Source organism: Pterocles gutturalis, unplaced genomic scaffold (assembly GCF_000699245.1).
Source record: "Pterocles gutturalis isolate BGI_N339 unplaced genomic scaffold, ASM69924v1 scaffold11193, whole genome shotgun sequence".
Taxonomy (NCBI): domain Eukaryota; kingdom Metazoa; phylum Chordata; class Aves; order Pterocliformes; family Pteroclidae; genus Pterocles; species Pterocles gutturalis.
In genome coordinates, this window is record NW_010123094.1 from 15,285 (window position 1) to 35,811 (window position 20,527).

General features: G+C 37.5%; 1 protein-coding gene across 1 annotated transcript in view; it reads left to right on the forward strand.

The window, feature by feature from the left end:
* The first annotated feature begins 113 nt into the window (after positions 1-113).
* Positions 114-20,527, forward strand: part of FNIP2 (folliculin interacting protein 2) — a 31,682-nt gene continuing 11,268 nt past the window's right edge. Inside the window, exons 1-13 of the mRNA XM_010077770.1 lie at positions 114-295; positions 7,148-7,274; positions 10,645-10,779; positions 11,474-11,574; positions 11,657-11,728; positions 12,377-12,477; positions 12,618-12,707; positions 13,838-13,909; positions 14,511-14,640; positions 17,972-18,173; positions 18,740-18,828; positions 19,768-19,914; positions 20,040-20,209. Coding sequence (XP_010076072.1) covers positions 114-295; positions 7,148-7,274; positions 10,645-10,779; positions 11,474-11,574; positions 11,657-11,728; positions 12,377-12,477; positions 12,618-12,707; positions 13,838-13,909; positions 14,511-14,640; positions 17,972-18,173; positions 18,740-18,828; positions 19,768-19,914; positions 20,040-20,209 — 1,618 coding nt within the window. The remainder of the gene's footprint in view (positions 296-7,147; positions 7,275-10,644; positions 10,780-11,473; positions 11,575-11,656; positions 11,729-12,376; positions 12,478-12,617; positions 12,708-13,837; positions 13,910-14,510; positions 14,641-17,971; positions 18,174-18,739; positions 18,829-19,767; positions 19,915-20,039; positions 20,210-20,527) is intronic.

A 20,527-nucleotide genomic window follows, 5' to 3' on the forward strand; every position in this document is an offset into this window, starting at 1 on the left:
AAATTACCATCGTTAATGGTTGATCTATAGTAAAGAAATCCATTTGAGACTCTCTTTAGCAGGTATTTAGTTTCTCTGAGGGAGCTTTACAGGAGGATTTGTAGCAAAAGAAAATGTGTGGGGGTACACCAAAAGCTACAAATGGCACAGGAGGACAAATAGAAAGAGCAAGAAACAACAATGTACCACTTGGAAATAATCTCTCTTGTACCAAATTGGATGAAAGGATTAGAAAATCTTTGAAAGACCAAAGTGTCAGCTGTGTGAGCAAAGTGACTAGACTGCTGCAAAACAGGTATGCATGTAATTTTATATATATAAATGATTTTTGACAGAGAATGGATATTTTTAGTTGATATGAGATTTAAATCATGTATATGAAAGACAATTTTGTAAATAACTTGAAGAGTTCTATTAGAAGCTTATTCTTTCTGGTGATGGTGACCGATACTCCAGAAAGTCTTCCCTGTTGTTTGAAACTGAATGTATGTTCTTGACTCTGTGTAAGATTTATGTATATGCAAATTGAGTCTTGAAGAATAATTGCCTTTCTTTTCAGTTAAGGTTAAATAATCTTACATTCTCTTTCTATTTTTCTAATTAGTTTCCCCTCTTTTATTTTTTTTTCCCCACCTCCAATGTTAGTGGGTCAAGTAGTAACAGTTTGCAGAGCAGACAGGAGAGAGTGCTGTGAAGTGGGGAAGAAGGGAGAGGAGAACACTCTGCTTTACTTGTAGATGACCTCTAGATTGAGTATTACCTCAAAGTAATCTGGAGTATGAATAGTGGGTTTTTTTGGCATCTTCGTGGTGCCTTTTTCAGATGTGTGCCAGCATGTCTCCAGTGTCTGAGTACTGCTACCTAACTGTTGAAAATATCAGTTTTTTCCAAATTCTAACACCCAAGGGTGTTAGGATAAATATTCTACATTTAGGATTGCTGATCTAAGAAGCAGAAAAATATAGATATATAGGTATATAGATATGTTTCAGCCTTTTTATTTCTCTAGTCTATAGGTGTTGCACTGAAGTAGTGAGTGGTTAGTCACTTTAAAAAAATGTTTTAAGGTCAGCTGAAGTAGTTTTTAAATATAAATAAATAGGTCACTCTTCAGTTATTGCATGCATGCTGATTGCTATAAAGTTGAACCAAAAGCTTTCTTTATGAAGATCAGGGTTTGGAGGTCTGTATTAACTGAAAATACTGATTCTGGGCAGAACGGGGCAAACTTTTTGTGGGTTATTTCCAGAAACAAATGAGTCTGATTTTCCCTAAGTAAGAGAGATTTCCTTGCCTCCATGCCTCATACCTGTAGGGGCAGAAATGTTGAACAAGCCAAAGGAAAATAGCTTATATGCTAATGTGGAAGAAAATAAATGAAATTTAAGATTAATATGGAATCTGGGGAGAAAACTTGCCAGGTTATCTGTATACTGTTCCAAACTTGTGACTTTCTTTAAAAAAAAAATAAATCCGCAGTGTTTTAGAATCTTTTGTAGACCTGGTTTTTCTGTTGTATGAATTCAGACAGCTTGATTTTTATTTATTTATTTTGACTTGAAGATGATGTTTATTAGTTCTAGCATCTTCCAGATACAGGAAACATCTACTATGAACGTGAGGCTAGATAAGCTGAGCAGTTCAAACAGACTGCTGATGCTGAAGAGAGTGATCAGATTGCCTCTTCTTCCTTTGCTTTCTGTACTCTTGTCCTTTTTCTTCTTGTGCTGGCCTTGGCCTTTCCAATCCTTCTGGAACTGGCTCCCCTTAGGGAGTCAGTTCAGCTCACTAAGTTGGCAGAAAATTGACTAGAACAAGGAAAACCCAATTAACATTGTAACTAGCCTCAATACTTATTTGAAGTGTATAGGGTATGTTTTCTTTATGCCCTTTCCTAAAGCTATACACCTCCATGGATGAAGTGAGTATAACTCATGCTGCCACCAAGAGGTGGAGGTTCCATTGCCTCCTACTTCCTTCCTTTTCCCAGCTATGTTTCTGACCCCCTTCATGTGCTGGGACGGACTTCTGCTGCTGCAGAGAATTTGATATGAGTAACAGGAAGGGTCATGTAGTTACAAAAAGGTGAGAAAGGATATATTGAGCTTTTATTTTTGTGGTCAAAGAAAACATTATGTTCAGTCAAAACAGCCACACTTAACCTGAAATATGAATGTCTGCACAAGTGCATATTCATTAATTAAGCTAATTTTTAAGAATGTGCAGGACCAGGCATAATGCATTCTTTTTTAAGCCGAAGTAAAACATTTCAGTTAGCTGTCAGTCTCTTCACTTTATTACCATTCTAGGTTGTAATGTTACCAGAAGCCTGCTTTGTCATTTTTGCCATACGTTGATATTCAGGGGGCTTAAGAAAACCCTACTATAATTTTATAGTTTTACCTGTGTAATTTGTTTTATAAGTAACTTAGCAATATATGTTCATTCCATCAGCACAACTTTTCTGACATTCTGTTTATTAACTAGTTCTTAAACAGGAATTGAACATGCAAGATCTTTCTTGCATAAGCAGAATAAGAAACTTTTTATATAAAGAAGGTTTAGGCAAATGGTGTTTTAGTTACTGGTGAGTGCAACTTATTTTTAAGGCTTTTTAAAGCTGATTGAAAGGAAACAATCAACAGTGTGACAGTTTAGATTTTACCAAATGAATATAAGGAAACCAGCTGAGTCTTGAGTCATGAAATAGAGTGTAGGGAGTGGTGGTGAAGAGCTAAAAAGGCACTTTTGATATAAATAAACATTGGTATTTGTTATAATTTGACATGGAGTGGACTGTTACAATCTCATAATGTGATGCAGCTAGAAGATAAGGGGCTTTTGTAAGTGTGGTGAAGGTTTGCTTTCTAGTCCAAAAGTGGAAGAATTAATAACTTTGTTACAAAATTTTAAATGAAAAATAGATAATTTAGTCTAATGATGTGCAAATTCTGGTGCAAGCTTTTCACATAACTCTTTCAGAATCTTCTCTTTCCCCATCTTCTACCTGTCTCCCACAAGTGGATTGTGAGGATTTTGTTGTCGTTGCCTTAGAATTAACATTAGTTCATATTGTCACCTTGGAGGGGGAGGGAACAGTCTGTTATATCCTTCACTATTTTTGGAGGATAGAAATATATATCCCGTGGTCAAACTTGATGGTTGAAATCGATTAGAGAGTTAACAAATAATTGAGCAAGGTGAATCTGTATGCATATGGGTTGCCTGTGAGCATACGAGACACTTTTCCTAGGAAAACCAGGCTGAAATGTTTCTGTTGCCTATTTCAGAAATTTTGGTCTTTTTTAAAAACAACCAATGGAAGAGTAAAAGTTTTTTTTTTTTCATTCTTAGGCAAACACTTAAGCTATTACTTTCTAACATCTACAGAAATGTTAAGCTATACAATGCAGAGGAGTGGTGGGTTGTGTTTTTGTGAACTGATGTTTTATGTGTCTTATCTCTTTTTTAAAAAGCTGTATGTGAAGAAAAAACAAAAGTGCATACCTTTCAGCATTGCTAAATAAGCAGGAAGCTGATAGAGCTTGGGGTTTTTTGGTTTTTGGGGTTTTTTTTTGTAAGAACAGAGATGACCAATGAGTCTGTGTACTGTCTGGTTTTATGTAAGAGTGTCTTATCTCTTTTTCAAAAGCTGTATGTGAAGAAAAAACAAAAGTGCATACCTTTCAGCATTGCTAAATAAGCAGGAAGCTGATAGAGCTTGGGGTTTTTTGGTTTTTGGGGTTTTTTTTTGTAAGAACAGAGATGACCAATGAGTCTGTGTACTGTCTGTATTCTTCAACACTCTGCTTTTAGGAGATGATTGAATACTTCTGCTGTCCTTGTTTTGGGGGCTGTTTGTTATATAAGCTGGCTTAAACAATAAAGGGTGGGAGTACTGGGAGCAGTCTGCTCATCAGCTTTTGTGTCAGGGAAAAGCATCCTGGTCATCTGACTAGTCTTGGGCCTGGTGCTAGATTCCATGTGAAAGTAATGAGACCGTGGGTTTGTGTGCCAGTATAACTTGCCTATAGATATGCTTGATTTTATCAAACGAGTTTTTAGTAGGATGGATCTCTTCTGTAATGGGTAAGAATGCTACAAGAACTGCGTCTGTGTTCCGGGTAATTCAAAGACTGAAAGCAAAGACTTCATTAAAACACAAGTTTGATATTTGGTCAGTACTCTAAGAAGCATTATCTGAAGGTACTTCCCTAGATTTGGTCTATTAGTCACATAAAGCTGTGTGTGATAGATTTTATGTAACTTCTTAGCTTGTCGCTGTCTAGTATTAGAATCTGTTTGAAGTTCTGAAAGGTCTTTAGTTTTTTAATGCTAGAATCTTTAATTCTAGCATGCTGTGTGGAAAAAGCATCTCACCAGACTGTGAAACTGGCTTCTAATTTTTTAATGCTAGAATCTTTAATTCTATCATGCTGTGTGGAAAAAACATCTCACCAGACTGTGAAACTGGCTTCTACTTCAGCATTTGTTATAAAACCCAGTTCACATCTTATGCAGAAGTTGGCACTGCACAAACAACGTCAGGTTTGCTTTAGTGCAGAATGTGGGAGTTCACCTGTTCATAAGGAAACCGGAGTTCATGCAACACAAGTATCAAGCATTCCTTTAGTGTTGATGGGCAGATGCAGAATTGGCTCAATCTGTGCTTGAAATTAATATTTTCCTGTTGCAGTCCTGTGGTCTGAACTATGGACCCTGCTGTGCTGGTCTTGGAGATAAATAAGGCTTTGCTCTTGCCTTAAATTTAAATGAAGGTCATAGAGATGTACCTTTTATTTGTTAAAAGAAGGGAAGACCTGTGGCCTTTTTAAGAAAGCTGCATAGTTACTTCAAGAGTTATGGTATTGCTTGTTGCAGGATGTGTGTAAGTGAGTGGGTAGCTGTATAACTGAACAGGTATCAGAGTATCTGGTACTGAAGAGCATCAGATTCATACGGCAGATTAGAATGAAGTCTGTTGGTGGCTCTGACTTCTGTATAACTGTATTTTGTAATAGTGTTGCGCAGGCAGTGGGCTGAGAAACTAGTAACAGACTTTTAAAACAGATGGTGTAGTGCAGCTCTCTGTATATGTGAGGTGTGTAGGATCTTTGTTGGGCAACTATCAACAATGGTATCAGGTCTGATCTTATGCAGGTTAACTTAATGCTGTGACTGCCTTTGAAAGGGAAGACTTGAAATCTGCCTGGTACTCCTAGCATTTTGGAGGAAACATGTTACGAACACATTGACAAGTTTTCCTCACTGTTGATGGCAAAACAGGCTTTGGCATCATTCCATGACCTGGCTTTGATATGTACTGGACCCTTACATACTATGTTCATAGAGTATACTTCTATCAGAGTACCTTACAGTGGAGTTAGGTATCTCACGTATTCTGTCCCAAGGTATTTAAAAATAGAATAAAACCTTCCAGACTGATTAAGTCCTTCAGCTTTCAAAAGGGTACCTACTTAGGCTTATTTTTCTTTCTAGCTACATAGAAAGGGGAGTTGATCTCTGAAATTCAAGATGAAGCACAAAGAAGAAATTAAACTGGCTTTACTTAAAACAATTTTAGATTTGCAAGTCTCGAGTGTGCTCCTGAAGCAGTTGCCCATGGTTACCTTACTGACTCTAGCATGAGTTGATGCTGTTTAGCTCACTATTGATTTATGGCAGTTAACAGAGCATGGAATAAAAGAAATAGCTTCAGAATTTCTTGTCTTTCAGCTGTATAGATTTTTTGTGCTCTGCCCTCGATTCTCTGCTTTCCTTCTCTGTAAGGCATAGTTTAGGAAAATTCCGAAATGCAACATCCTTTCAGGTGGGAGATCGGTGTGGCCTTGACTGAAGTCTGTTATGCAATTTGTTAAACCAACAACTATTAATAACAGCTGTACTTTTACCCGCTAGATGCAGTCCATCCAGGTCAGGGATGAGGCAATAGGACGGAGCACCAGTGCTGTGGGGCACTGCTTTATGCAGTATTAGGTTTTATCCATTAATTCCAGATTGTCAGTTACATAACAATAAAAGCATTTTCTGTAGCTGAACCTGAGGCCAAGCAACCCTCCGTGCTCTGATGTGCAGATCTGGGAATTAGGAAATGAAGTCTCTTGCCATCACAGCCATGATCAGTTGTGCTCCTCAGCATTCAGCAGTAGCGCAACGAAGCAAGTTGTGTGCCATGATGTATCTCTTAGGAACAGGCAGATTCTGGCTTGAGAGAGCTGTTTTGTTTCAGGTTGAATCTCAGTGGTATCTTGATTTAATCTGCTAAATGATTTTCGTTGTAGTTGGAGACTGAGACTCGGTAATCTATGGTTGCTCTGTAAAACCTGAAACATCTGAGAAAAGAAAGGGGGAAGATAATGGAACAACATAAACATTGTATTTCAGTTACAAGAATTAAACTTTGGAAAAGATCATAACTTTATATTGACAGGAATACTCAAAAGGAATTGGGTTTGTGTTATTTAGGGGTGAGAAGGATGAGGGAGAATGTAAACCTTGAGCTTGTGAAAGGCTGTAGTAAAGAGGATGGTAATCCATTGTTCTTTATTGCCACTGAGAGAATGGCACAGAATAGTACACCTACCTTGCAATAAGGGTGATCCAGACTATGTACAGGCAAGGGAGTAAGTTTAAAAGTAGTTAAGCCTTGGAACAGATTGCTGAAACAAAGTTTTGTCTTCCCTTTCTGAAAAATTTTGAGGAAAGGTTAGATGAAAATGGGTCTTGCTGTGGTCTGGCTGTGCCTACCTGTGTATCAGTGACATTTGGCTTATATGCTCCTTTGAGTTCCTTTTTGATCAGAGTTCTGTGATTACAGCCTGATTCTTGTAAATGCCGAGTAAAAGATGCATTTGCCAAATACCTGTTTCTTCAGTTAAATAAGTCTGCAATGTAAGCACACTATTTTAACATCTTGTGTTTATAATCTGCAGCTGTGCCTACCTATGTATCAGTGACATTTGGCTTGTATGCTCCTTTAGTTCCTTTTTGATCAGAGTTCTGTGATTACAGCCTGATTCTTGTAAATGCCGAGTAAAAGATGCATTTGCCAAATACCTGTTTCTTCAGTTAAATAAGTCTGCAATGTAAGCACACTATTTTAACATCTTGTGTTTATAATCTGCAGCTGGTCCTCTTCAGAGTTTGACTTGAATGAAATCCGCCTGATAGTTTATCAAGACTGCGAGAGGAGAGGAAGACAGGTCTTATTTGATTCCAAAGCAGTCCGCAAAATCGATGAAGCTGTGGTTCAGGTATGAAATGCTAGTTTTACTTTTGTCCTACTGTTCTTTTTTTTTTCCCTTCCTCAAAGCAGGAATTTAAAATGAGTGTCAACTTCTTTATCTTTCTTGTGATCTTTTGCTTGATTTTGATTCTGGGATAGCTGCAACAAGAGTGTATTGGATTCCAAAAAGCCTGTGAACACATATCTATAATATACATGCGGTATTGAAACTTGGCAATTTAGACCTGATTTGCTTTCAAGCAAAGCAATCCGTACCCCTTTAAATTATTTCCTTAGCCTTTTTAGTGTTGACTGTGATTGCTTTTTCCCGTTAGCTGTGGTTGTGCAGTCCCATTGTTCCAGTTATGTCTAGCATGTCTCTAAATGTGTTTGTCTTCCTTTGGTATTTGGAATAGTAAAGTTGTTGGCTTTATGTGAATTAAAACAACTCCACTTTGGCTGACCGTGCTATAATGTGTAAGACTGACACATGGCAAGATACAGGCACAGAAGTTTTGAAGACACACTTAGAAGCAGCAGTAGATGCTCTGAAGATGCAAATTCTTTGTGCTTCTGTTCAGGCACACAAATTGTAGGGTAATGCTGCCAGCAAACTTAGGTGATTTTAAGACAAGTAAACCAATTGTATTTCCTGGTTTGGGGTGGTTTGTAGGTTTTTTTGGTTGTTTTTTTTTCTTTTTTTTTTTTCCTGATAGCTTTGTGTCTCTCTTCTACTTTGAGTTACTTTAATTTTTTTTTTGTTTTGAAGCCTTTGTTACAAGCAGCAGCTTCAGCCTGTCAGACTAGCATAGTTTACTATAGAATCACTAGCTATACATATGAATAATTGTGACTTGTAGAAATTAGTTATGAAGATGCTTAAAAAACAGCAATCTCTATTTCAGTCACACTGCAAATGTGCCATTGTGCCAATCAGTAAGACTGAGCACCATCAACTCATGACTGATCACCTACTTAAGAGGGTAAATGGGTCAGACTGGTCTGTTAATCTTACCCCCCCCTTCCCTCCCACACCACCCCTCCTCCCTCCAATCAAGGTTTTAACTTTGTATCTTAAAGTTGGTTGAACACACACAGCACGTGAGGAAGGAATGTATTTCTGGTTTCACTTCAATACTTCCACCTGCTTGAATACTTTAAACAAGTTAAATACAAAATCTCCTATTAAAAACTCTATACAACACTGGCATAAAACAGATTATAACCTCCCTCATGGCACATGATACAGGCTGTAATCTGTTTTCTAGCCGGACACTAATCTAGAAATCCTTTAAAAAAAAATAAAAAAAGCACTTTGAATGGCATGCAAACACATAGGTGTTTAAAAGTGATCTTGAATGTTTGGTCACGTTTGATATGTTATCAAACAGTGAGCTTAAAACTTGATTCATTTAAAGATAAGGCAAAATTACTCTCAAACTCAGTCCTCTTTAAACTGGAGTCAAAGTGTGTGTATACTGTGCATTTATCCATTTGCCTGAAATACAGTAAAGCTTATTCACACTGAATATTCAAATACATTGTTTATCTTTAAAGTATGCAGTAAGTTTACCTGGGGGAACTAGCAGCACATCTGTATTCCATTTGACCATATGTTTAATACACTGCATTTCTTCTCACTGGTCTAAATCTAATCTCCAGTTCTTTCTGCAGATGGCATATATCAGACTATTTTTATTAGGCTTTTTTTAAGCCTCGTTAAACACGTGGCTAGTGACACTGGTGCATTTTTAAACTCCTGATGATAGTCAGATTGGGATTAGATAAACAATAGCACATAAATACTATGCCAGGAAAAACTGCACAAAAGAAGTGCAAATACAGGATAAAACATGGTAGTCTAGGATTTTACTTTTTTTAACATGCTACTAGGCTTATTTTTAAACTCAATTTAAAAAAAAAAAGACAGATTAGCTACTGCACTTCTCTCGGTGGCTTGCTCTTCCTCTTTCTTCTGCATCTTTCCTTTTGCCCTTTTCAGCATCTTGAGACTTATTGCAGTTACTGCACTGCAGTATTCAATGTGTTTATCTTAAAAATCAGTCTTTTTCTTATGGAATATTGGATTCTACTTTTATTTCCACTTAATTTCCTGTTATCATTCCTTTCTCATCTTGCTGAGCACAAAATATGTGATGTAAATTTGGCTATGGCTGCTTTTTACTAGCATCTAATTATGATGATTTATTTTTGCCTGCTTGCTTGTGTTTTTTTTTCTGTAAACTTATCTACATGTGCTTTGTTGATATTTTAAAAGCATTTAGTTGGTCTATGCCAATGCACTTTCCCAATGAGGTAAACCATGCTAGTACAAAATGAGATTTATCACTTCATTCATTTGATGAACATCAGAATGAATGTTTACATTAATACATATTCCATATATGTTCATGAAGGGATTTAATATTTCTTAAATATATAAAGTTTAAGAGTATGAGATAAGCTTTCTAAGACTTTCTAAACAGTTTTGATGGCTGCAAGGTTGCAGTTTTGCTCCTTCTGTGTGTCACTTCAAGTGCATGTGAGAAGTACATTTGAAATAATGTGGCCCTTCTAACTGACATCTAATAGACGTTCAAACTGGAAAAAAATAAAAGCAACTGTTAAAGAAAACAAGAAACCAAGAAACTGATTAGATTTTATTCCAAGAAAACTTTAAGTAAAACCCAATGAATTAAATGCAACTTGTCTTACGAAACATACGAGAACAGCATTCATGTAATTTGTATCTTTCCAAGACTTCCTTCACACCTTTCTGATCAGTTTTAAAATGTTAAAACATAGTGACTTGGGAGTAAACTTTGAATGAGACAGTCATCTGCTTGCTTTTTTTTTTTTATGTGACTCCTCTATAGGTTTAACAAATAGATTTTATAACCTGGTATTCTACCAAATGATGCATTATTCACCCCTTGTTTTTGCTGGATGTTGTTCTGTTTAGGAAATCTGTTAATCAGTTGGGGAGCAAAAGTTCTCTGTAATTTAAGTGCTTACTTGTGCAAATGATTACAGAAGTTGGTTTGTAAAGAATTAATAAGATGGGATTTTGTTTACATAAAATTTGGCAAATGTTACACAGAGCACTTAATAACAATTAGGAATGATCTTCCAGTGGAACTTTGGCTAATTAGTCTGACTATGTGTGATACTATGAAAACTTGTCTGACAACATAAATGTGAGAGTAGTTCTGCACTTTCTCTGATGCTGGCCTTTTTAAAAGTCTTTTAAAACTAGCTTATATTATTTGAGCCAAATAACAGTAATTTTTATTTCTGTTGCTTACCTGTATTTTTTAAGAAAAATCTTGCAGTGGTGTGTTTACAGATTGTAAAGTTTGCTTTAATTGTTTTCATCATATTGCTCTGTTTTGACACAGAAAATGGCAGAAGATGCTTCTGTGAAGACTTCTGCCAAGAAGTGCCAAGCAAGCAATGGGAACAACAATATTTCATCCCATAGTCCCTCAGTAAGCTGTATGCAAAATATCAAAGAACAGATACCGAAGTATCAGGTAATGTTCATTACTTTTCTTGCTTGTATTTATCCATTTTACTGAAGAAGTTTGTATATAAAAGGCTTAATTTACGTGCATTGAATGACTAGTTGTATTTCTAGTATATTACAAGTTAATCTGACCCTTGAGATACCTGCCCTGTCTTTAAAGTGTTGTAGAATAAGAACATGTGGGTTAACCTAACCTTTTGGTCTATCTTGGTCTTGTCTTTGAAAGACTTACAGAAGATATTTAATAGCGTTATTATTTGTGAATGTTATAAAAAGCACTATACCCTTCTCTGTTCTTGTTTTGAAAGATGTCTACCTATGCTTCAGGTCAGTTCTGAAGAAGCTGTTGGTATTTTAAGAATCCCTTTAGTCTGTCTTACACTCCGATATATGGGAATACTCCTGGACACAGCTATTTCTTTGGAAATGCAGTACATCTTTTTTCTTTTTTTTTTGCCTTTGGAGGTCCCTCTGGAACAAGGGTAACAATGCCCATCTAGTGTGCAAAACAGAGTACGTCTTCCAGCTGTGCTTGCTTGTGCTTGCCCTCAGTGTGTTAGAACCACACAGGTTCTTAGTTGGCATGGAAAAGCAGAACTTGTATTCTCCATTCAAAATGTAGCAGTATGGCACTATATTGAATTGAAATAGTATGCCAAGTTATTACTGACTTTGCTCTTCCTGTCTTCTTGTCTGTATAGTACACCAGACCAGCCTCTGATGTCAACATGCTGGGAGAAATGATGTTTGGCTCAGTGGCAATGAGTTACAAAGGCTCCACCTTGAAGATTCACTATATACGGTGAGTGTCCTTTTCTGTGATGCACTCTCTTGTCAGGCGCTTGGAATTGATGACTCACTGAAATGACTGTTTATCCTTTCAGCTCTCCCCCACAGCTGATGATAAGTAAAGTCTTCTCAGCCAGGGTAGGAAGCTTCAGTGGGAGCAACAATAAGTAAGAACTTTTTTTTTTCCTTCCCCATCCAGTGCATTTGTCTTTTCTCCTTTTGTAGTCCTTCTGTCACTGCTTCTACATTTGACTTAGCCGAAATGGAAAAGTCTAGTAGAAAATCAGAAATGGTGGCTGTGGAAAAGCATTCTCTTGATATATGCCAGCCAGGCCACACAAGTTTAAAAATAAAAATCTCTGAGTTTCTGGTGCTTTATTTGTCAAGGGCATGCAATAAACTTAGTGCTTTGGACAATCAAAGCCTCTCTCTCTTCTTGCTGACAGAAGGGTGAAGAAGGGGTATATGTTGAAGAAGCTTTGTGTCCCTGTACTCCACTTCTGTTTCCTTCAATAATGACAGAAGATAATACTGTTTCTCATCTGTTCCTTTTTTTCTTGTGCCAAAAATGGGAAAATGTGAATGAACTGAACCCCAGATGTGACATACAGAAATTTACAATAATTCAAAGAGGGAGCTTATGTAGAAAATAAATACCTGTTTCCTTATAGTTCTAGAAAATCTGCTGGTCCTTGAATTTGTTTGTAAAGTTAATCTTCAGACACCTTTTTTCTATAAAATGAGCCTAATTCTCAAGCTCATATTAATGTCTGTTGATCACATTCTTAAGAAACAGTCTTTTTCCCCTTTTTTAGCTTACAGGATAGCTTTGAGTACATCAACCAAGATCCTAGTCTGGGAAAGCTGAGCTCAAATCAGAATGGTTTGGGAACCTGTCGCAGTGGAAGTAATTTAGGTAAATATTTCCAGGTTCTATGTCTTTCTGACAACATGAGGCCATCTGTTCATTTAGTTTGTTTTTTCCTGTGCATCACTGTCTTGTTTTTTTTCCACTTTTTTGCATTGCATTTTCTCTACATAGCTTTTGTTTCCTAGGTGTGTTACAGCTGTGTAGCAGCAAACTGCTGCAGGGTGTGTCTGAAGGAGGTCCCCTCCGGCTCATCCGCAGTGCTTCTTTCTTTGCAGGTTTGTGTGGAATGCCAGCCACAGTGTGATCCATCCACATGCACACATAAATCCAGCTCCTTCTGAATCGTTGCAGGACATACATAACTACTCTCTAGAAACAGAAAGGGCTGAAAATGGTGACAACAGATGTGTCTGGCTTATATTTTCTTCCAAAAAAATGGCTAAATTAATTGCTTTTTGTTCATGTTTCTTTTCTAATTCCTATGTTTTAATTTTAAATGTATTTTTAAGCAACATTTTAATAATAAATGAGCCCTTATGTTTCTTAGAGAACTTATGTTTCCTGGTTTACAGCTGGTTTCTTGCTAGTATGCAGGTGTCTTGCTGGTGTACAGCTTTTTCTTCTCTTAACTCTTGCTGCTTTTTTCATTTGATGGCACACATTCAAAATTAATTTGTGAGCTAAGTCTGGGATGCTTTAAGGTTTTTTCTTTACCGATATCAATTTCTTTACTTTTCAAAACTTAAAGCTACATAAAATCTCCTTCAGCAGGCATACTGGTGACCCATGCAGGTGGGTAGATCTCAGGCCTAATTAGTTCTGTTAATTGCAAAAATGTGTACTGGAATACCAATGCAGTTTCTTCACAGCCTTTGCAAATCTTGCATGCTTCACAATTTGAGTGACGCTGCACTACTAACGCTTCAATGTAATACAGCATAGGCTGAATGGTTCTTACTGTGAGGCTTTGTGGATAGTAAATCTCTGCTTGGTGAGTGAATCAGAAGCTTGATGGACTTTGTTTTATTATTTCATTATAATGTTAACCTGTGTAAAGTGACAATCTTGCACACACAAAAAATGTCAAGAGTGACAGATAGGGTTTCTACCAGCCCTCATTTTCAAAGCATACCTGATTTCTGATAATATAGACTGCATTTACATTCTTAAGCTTCTTAGAGATGTTTTTAGATTGGGGCAAATAACCAACTGCCTCTAGTAACATGATATTCAGTGTGGAAATACTGTTTGCTGGCACCTCTGCTTACACTATACTGCTTAATTGGAGTAACATTACAGGATATAACTTTGCTGTTTTATGACCTGTAAACTTAAACCTTTTTTAAAATGCTGACAAATAGTATGATGAGTTATGCAATATTTTCTATTGATCTGTTTGTTTTAGCACACAGCACACCTGTTGATATGCCAAGCAGAGGACAAAACGAGGACAGAGACAGTGGCATTGCTCGTTCAGGTATCTGCTGTCTGTCTTGTTTGCCTGCTTTTGTAATTATGTTACAGTTTCACCTGGAATATAGGTACCTTATGACATGTAAATTCAAAATTTTTTTCATCTGCTAAACAGTTTTCTTTATGCTTTTGCCCTAAGCCTTCAGACAAAAATATTTTAAATTATATTCTTTGTTTGCAGCCATCACTTTTGGGGTTCTTAATCAATTTATAATTTGGAGAAAGAACTGACTGGAGCCCTTACTAAAGGAAGGGAAGAGAAGGTGATATTGCACTGAGTAGGAATAGCAGGCCGGGGGGCCAGGAGATCTGTCTGTTGTAATGGAAGGGCAGTATCTGTTAGGACAAAATGCTTTTAATGAGAATAAGGCATCTTTTAGTATCTTCTAATATGGAAGTTCTTTGACTTTATAAGAAAATAATCTTCTCAGACAGCAAGATCCATTTAAAATAGTTCTCTCCTGATTCATGGGAGTTGTGTGAAAAAGATGAGCGAGGAAGAGCAATATTTGTGGGAATTTATTTCCAGTTAGAGTATAAAGAAAAATATTTAACCAGTTATCTATGTAATTCAGTATATGTGGGGTTTTTTGCTTTCTTGATAGCATCTCTGAGCAGTCTTCTGGTCACTCCTTTTCCATCTCCAAGCTCTTCATCATCATCTTCTAGCAGCTATCAACGTCGCTGGCTCCGAAGTCAGACAACTAGTTTAGAGAATGGAATTATTCCAAGGTGGTGAGTGCAACACCTTTCTTACAACAACTGCTTGTCAGTAATTTAAACTAAATAGAGCTTAAGCCTCTTTTCTTCAAAAGGACAAATCCTGTTATTAAATACTCTTAGTTCAGTCTGGCTTCTGTGCATGTTACATAATATTGTCAATATGAAGAAAGATCAAGTTTTGGCTTGATTTGAAATAGATGTATTTTTTATTGAACATATAGACTGTTTGAAGCCACATCCTGTAAAGCAAATTAAACTGTTTCTGAAGGAGCAGAGCATCCTGTTGAGATGAAAGGGATTCTAACAGCACTGCTGCCATAATTAAATTATACGCTGATGAAGTTGGACTAGTGAGCAGTTACTGAAATTTTGGAGTAATAGCCTATGACGACTCTCTTGGCTGGTACAGGATGTTCCTGATGTGACTTCTGCCAAAACAGGAAGAAAAAAAAGACCTGTGATCAAAAAGCTTGGCTTCTGTTTTGGAATTTTGTTAGCTCTTGTAGCTCAGTGGCATAACAAAGCATAGAATGCAGCAGACTTTTTGTAGCTAACAAGCAAATTCTTCCCTTGTCAGCTGCAAAATAGCAAACACTTCTTGATTATCTGCTCATATATACTCATCCACCTGCACCCAGAGACAGCACGGAATTAGTGGAGAGCTAAAAGAGATTCCTACTGTTTGGCCTCTCTCCCTCTTTGTGCTTTTCAGTTAAGAGAAGCTTAAAAGCTGCTAGTTAAAATATGTGGTCAGCAAAAACAAAAAACCTTTTTGAGAATACTTCTTAAATATCAACACTTAAACCTTTTTCCTGGATATTCTTACTGAATCATTTTTAACATGAAGAATCATGCGGTGGTGCTAATGTAGCAGTCATGCTTTTTAAATCATGCTTGCAGTTCAGAATAAGCTAGCAAACATTTTTGCTCTCAGTGAAATGAAGTACTTTTTAATCTAGTTTCCTAAAAAAATAAGGCTGGAAGCGGAACTTGCAAAAAAGTTAAAACATTTAGGGTAAATAACATAATTTCATCCCAGTTTTAGAAGTAGCCAAAGTTTCACAAAGCAGAAGTTCCTCTAAGTGGTATGAAAGTAACAGATTGTTTAGAGAAAAATAGCCTTTTCGGGCTGCTTACTCACTGTAGGAGGTACCTTGTGTTTCTTCCAAATTGGAGAATTTGTGCTGGGGAAAGATGGTGGAAACAGGATATTATTAGTTCCACTATCTAGAACTATTCTTGATTTGGAATTTTTTTCTGAGCCAAAAAACCTCTTCAGATACTTGTTTTCTGATTACTTGCTAGAGAAACAGTGGGCTTCTGTCTGAATGCTTCAATGACAGCAGAGTTTGCACTTCAGTTTGTACTGCCAAGATTCTGCAGTCTCTGTGACTGATGTTTCAGGCCAGTAGCTCAAAGAAAATGACATGTCTAGCTGGAACCCCATGTAGTCAATTGGCAGGCAAGCTAGATTAGCAGCTGCTTTGAAGAGACTTCTCTCACAGACCTAAATTCTTCAATTTCTGTTCCTGGGAAGCAGTACAAAAGCTTGTGATGTTTCTTAGATGCTGACTGACCATCTTTTCCCAACTTCCTTGGGAATTTCTGTCTCTGCATGCAAGTTCCTGAAGTTCAAATGAGGTTATGTTTTTGTCTTGAACTCCAGTTTCCCACAAGCTGTTTTTTTGCTGGGGTTTTATTGTGTGTGTTTTTTCCTGTATTCATGGACTCATACCTCTATGATGAGAAACTTTTGTATATTTAATTTTGTCAAACCAATTAAACTGTAAAACACTTATTTTTAGAATGAACTTAGAATGAATGCTTAGTGTTCCTCTTGTTAATTGCTGCATAGTGGTTTATAAATGCCACAGGCTCCATTTCAAGATAATTCTGATATGAAAAGCCTTCAAGCTTTTAATTACCACTCACTGATGTTGCAGTCTCAGCTTACAAAGAAAGTCGGAAACCAAGCTATTTCCATGTGAGCTGCTGCTCTGAATGTCCTCATTTGTGTTCTAATAGCTTTTTCTTGTCTGTTCTTAGCTTTCTCCTCTAATTTCTCAGTGGATTAAAGCCATTATTCAATTCAAGTTCCTTCCAAAAGAAATTTTGCCTATACTGTCTTAAAGTATATACTTCAATGAGTAAAGACCTTTTTTTCAGTGAAATTGATGAAGAAACTTTTAGCAAGAAAAAATAATAATTCTGTAAATCCAGCAACATCAATATCTAGCACTACAATGCAAGTATTTATTGCCACACTTTTGTGTAATCACAGAAAAACTTATGCTGGGCTGAGACTTGTGGATATCATCCCAGTCGGGTTGCCTGTGTGAAGGACTACCTTGGAATTTAGATCAGGTTTCTGTGGAATTTGTCTGATTGAGTCTTGAAAATCTCCAAGGATGTGGATTCCACAGCCTCTCTGGCAGCGCCTTCAGGTGTATTGACCATTTTCCCCTCACTATCTGCAAACTCACTGAAGGTGTGTTTTGATCCACAAGCTAGGCTAATAATGAAGATATGGAGCAATATTGATCCCAGTATCAACCCATGTGTACTACTGAAAAATGGCATAACTGTTGAAAGAAATGTGGCAGAACTATCAAGTGAATGAACAGAACCTGGGGAAATAACAGCGTTTGTAAAATAGCCACTGGGGTTTTTTTAGCAGAAAACTAAACATCTTAAACTGAAGTATACCCAACTTTGAGCTAGGCACACATGTATTTGTAGGCGTTAAGTTTGTGTTTTGACAGTAATTACTAAGTGGTGACATTTTGTCTTCAGTTAACCATACAAAATAAAAATTTATATTTTAAGTGCTTTATAACATCTATCTTAAGATGCTGGAAGAGTATAGGTAGCATGTTCCCCAACTTCCCTCATGATCAGCATTACAGATTCCAGAGCATCATGGACATACTGCTGAGCACCTAGGCGGGAGCTTGAGTGCTTGATGCAGCTCATAGCTCTGAAATTACCTTTAAGCTTTTTCGCTAGTGATTTTGTGCATTGTCTCTCCATTCCCTTTTCTTAATCTCCCATAGAGATAAATCCAGAAGGAGGAAATTTATAGTAGTTCTGTTTCAGAGGAAAGTGTTCACACCACTTTAGGAGCTGGCCTCTTAGGGGAGTTGCCTTACCGCTGTCTGAGCAAACGTAGATCGGATCCATCAAAATGTTGTGTATCCTGTTTGGAGACAGATGACAGCAAAGTCTTATGTAGTCAGTCAAAGAAGACCTAAGAATGAATTATGTTCTGCTGTACAGAGATACGGATAGAAGACTAATTACCTCTCAGTACATAGGTAACTGTCCTAACAAATCTGTTTTACAGGTCCACTGAAGAAATGTTTAGTATGGCTGATGAAAGCTGCAGCTCCAATCCTGCAATGGTTCGGAGGAAAAAAATTGCAATCAGCATAATCTTTTCTCTGCCTGAAAAAGAAGCAGCACAGAGAAACTTCCAGGATTTCTTTTTCTCTCACTTTCCTCTTTTTGAATCTCACATGAACAAGCTGAAGTATGCAATAGAAAAGGTACAGAATACTAGTTTGGCTTAATGTGGAAAATAAGTGTCAACGAGAATGAAGTATTCTAGAATCTGATAGATGAAGAGTGGGAGAAGGTGTGTGGTTTCAAGCTTCCCTCCCTCCTTACACATGTAGTCTTGAACCTGAGCCCAGTGTAGGAATTCAGCATGTGCTGAAAAAGAAGTGCAGTTTCTTTTCTAGTCAGAATGCGAATGGAGAGCTTTATGCTATGGGTCATTTTTCTTCTCACCATATTTCACTATGAGGCTTTCTTGACTCCCTGGAGACTGGAAATAATGGTATTCTATCCTTTCATGCAGTCACTAAAGGAGAGACAAGAAGTGTCTTGTTGCTCTCTTCCTCTTACTCTCTCAAAAATGTTCTTTCCTCATGTCCAGTCTTAAGGATTGGTCTCTCATGAGGTGGAGGGAGGTTGGCAACTATTGCTGTCTTGAGTGGCTGTATAGCACTGGGGCTAGATCTTAATTATTTTGACATGTTAATGAAGCTTGAAAAGATGAAGAATGTGAATCCTTCAAGAAGCTGTTTTGTGTCTTTAACTCTTAATCAAGGCCATGATCTCATGTAGAAAAATAGCAGAATCCAGCCAAAGAGTGCAGGTTTATATCAGCCGTGTCATGGATGCCCTGGGAGAATTCAGGTGAGTTGATGGAATTCTGAATTACAAGGAGAGCTCTTCTCATGCCCTCTAAAGATATTTGTCACTTCCAGTTATAAGCAACTGAATGCAAGGTCTTGTAATTTAGCCACTCTTTAAGTTAGTGTGAATTAATTTTCGTTGTTGGGTATGGAGTTGTTGTAGTTTCTCTTCAGCACAAATCCAAAACGTAGCCTCTTACTAGCTACTATGAAGAAATATAACTGTCCCAGCTGAAACCAGGGTGTGGGTTTTTAGAGAACTTCAGCAAAACCAACCGAGCCATTTTCAGAATGAGAGTAAAAGTAGCTTTGTTGCATTCACTTGTACCTGGGACTGTCAGTTAAATTTTTAAGATCTCGTAAAGAGTTGGCTTCTGCTGATGCCTGTGCAGATGAGTCGATTGATTGCTGTATTCAGGCAGATGAGATGTCTACTCCTAGCCATAGATGCTGAACAGTAACTGACAGGAAAGTTGCTTTCAAAGGCTCTCTTTGGTATTTAAGAGAGGAAGGAATGGCCAGAGGCCAAGAAAAGGCAGCCCAGGAGAGACAAGGCTTTGGTGGGATGGAGTTTCTGTGATGTCTGGAATGTGGAATCAGATCACTGCAATGAATAGAATGGGTTCTATCCCCCCTCAAAATTATTTCTGAATCTTTCTCAGAATGCAAATACACAGGGGAATGCAAGAACATGAAGATAAGTATGTAAGTCATATGAAGACGCTAAGTTACTGGTGCACTGTATTAAACACACTAGTGTTCTGAAACACTAGTAATTAGTGTGTCTGGAAAACTCTTCCAGTTTCTTTAGTCTCCTAGATCTTACAAAAAGTAAATACATTAAAATCAATGGATAACAGAAGAGGAAATGGTTTACTTGTATTTACAAGATAGAAGTGTGCATGTTAACACTTATTTTGGGGGAATTTTCTCTGAGCAGAGTTACCATCTGGAACCTATATTCTGTTCCAAGGATTGCAGAGCCTGTGTGGCTTAATATGATGTCCAGCACCCTGGAAAAGAATCAGCTATGCCAGCGTTTCCTTAAAGAATTTACATTTCTGATAGAACAGATCAACAAAAATCAGTAAGCTTCCCCCACCCCCTTTTTGTTAAAAATACTTCTGTGCTTCCCAGTGCATGTGAATATGTTAAAGCATTTAATGGGATGTTATTTTGCTGATGTTATTCTGGTCATATTCTTTTTCCTAGGTTCTTTGCTGCTTTGTTAACCGCAGTGCTGACATATCATCTGGCTTGGGTCCCAACAGTAATGCCGGTTGACCATCCTCCCATAAAGGCCTTCTCTGAGAAGCGCACATCACAGTCTGTGAACATGCTGGCAAAATCTCATCCATATAACCCTCTCTGGGCACAGCTTGGTCAGTAGGAAATGGAAAGCTTCAAACTTCTCTATAACTAGCATCTTCCTGCGTCCACTTCTCTTATCTAAGAGCTTCTTGTGGTCCAGAGCACATTTGCTGATTTGCCTTGCTGTAAGCTGCGCAGAACTAGCAACAGATGTCTTGCATCTGGTTAAACAGAGCATTTAGAGGCCTGTTTGCATAGCCTGAGTGCTTTGCTTTTATCCTTGGTCCTGCCTGGTTGAGTAACTTGTATAGAAGTATTAAGAGAGTGCAAGTGCTATGAATGATCTGAGCAGTTTGGGAAGAATGGGAGGGAACAGACTGGATGAAGGG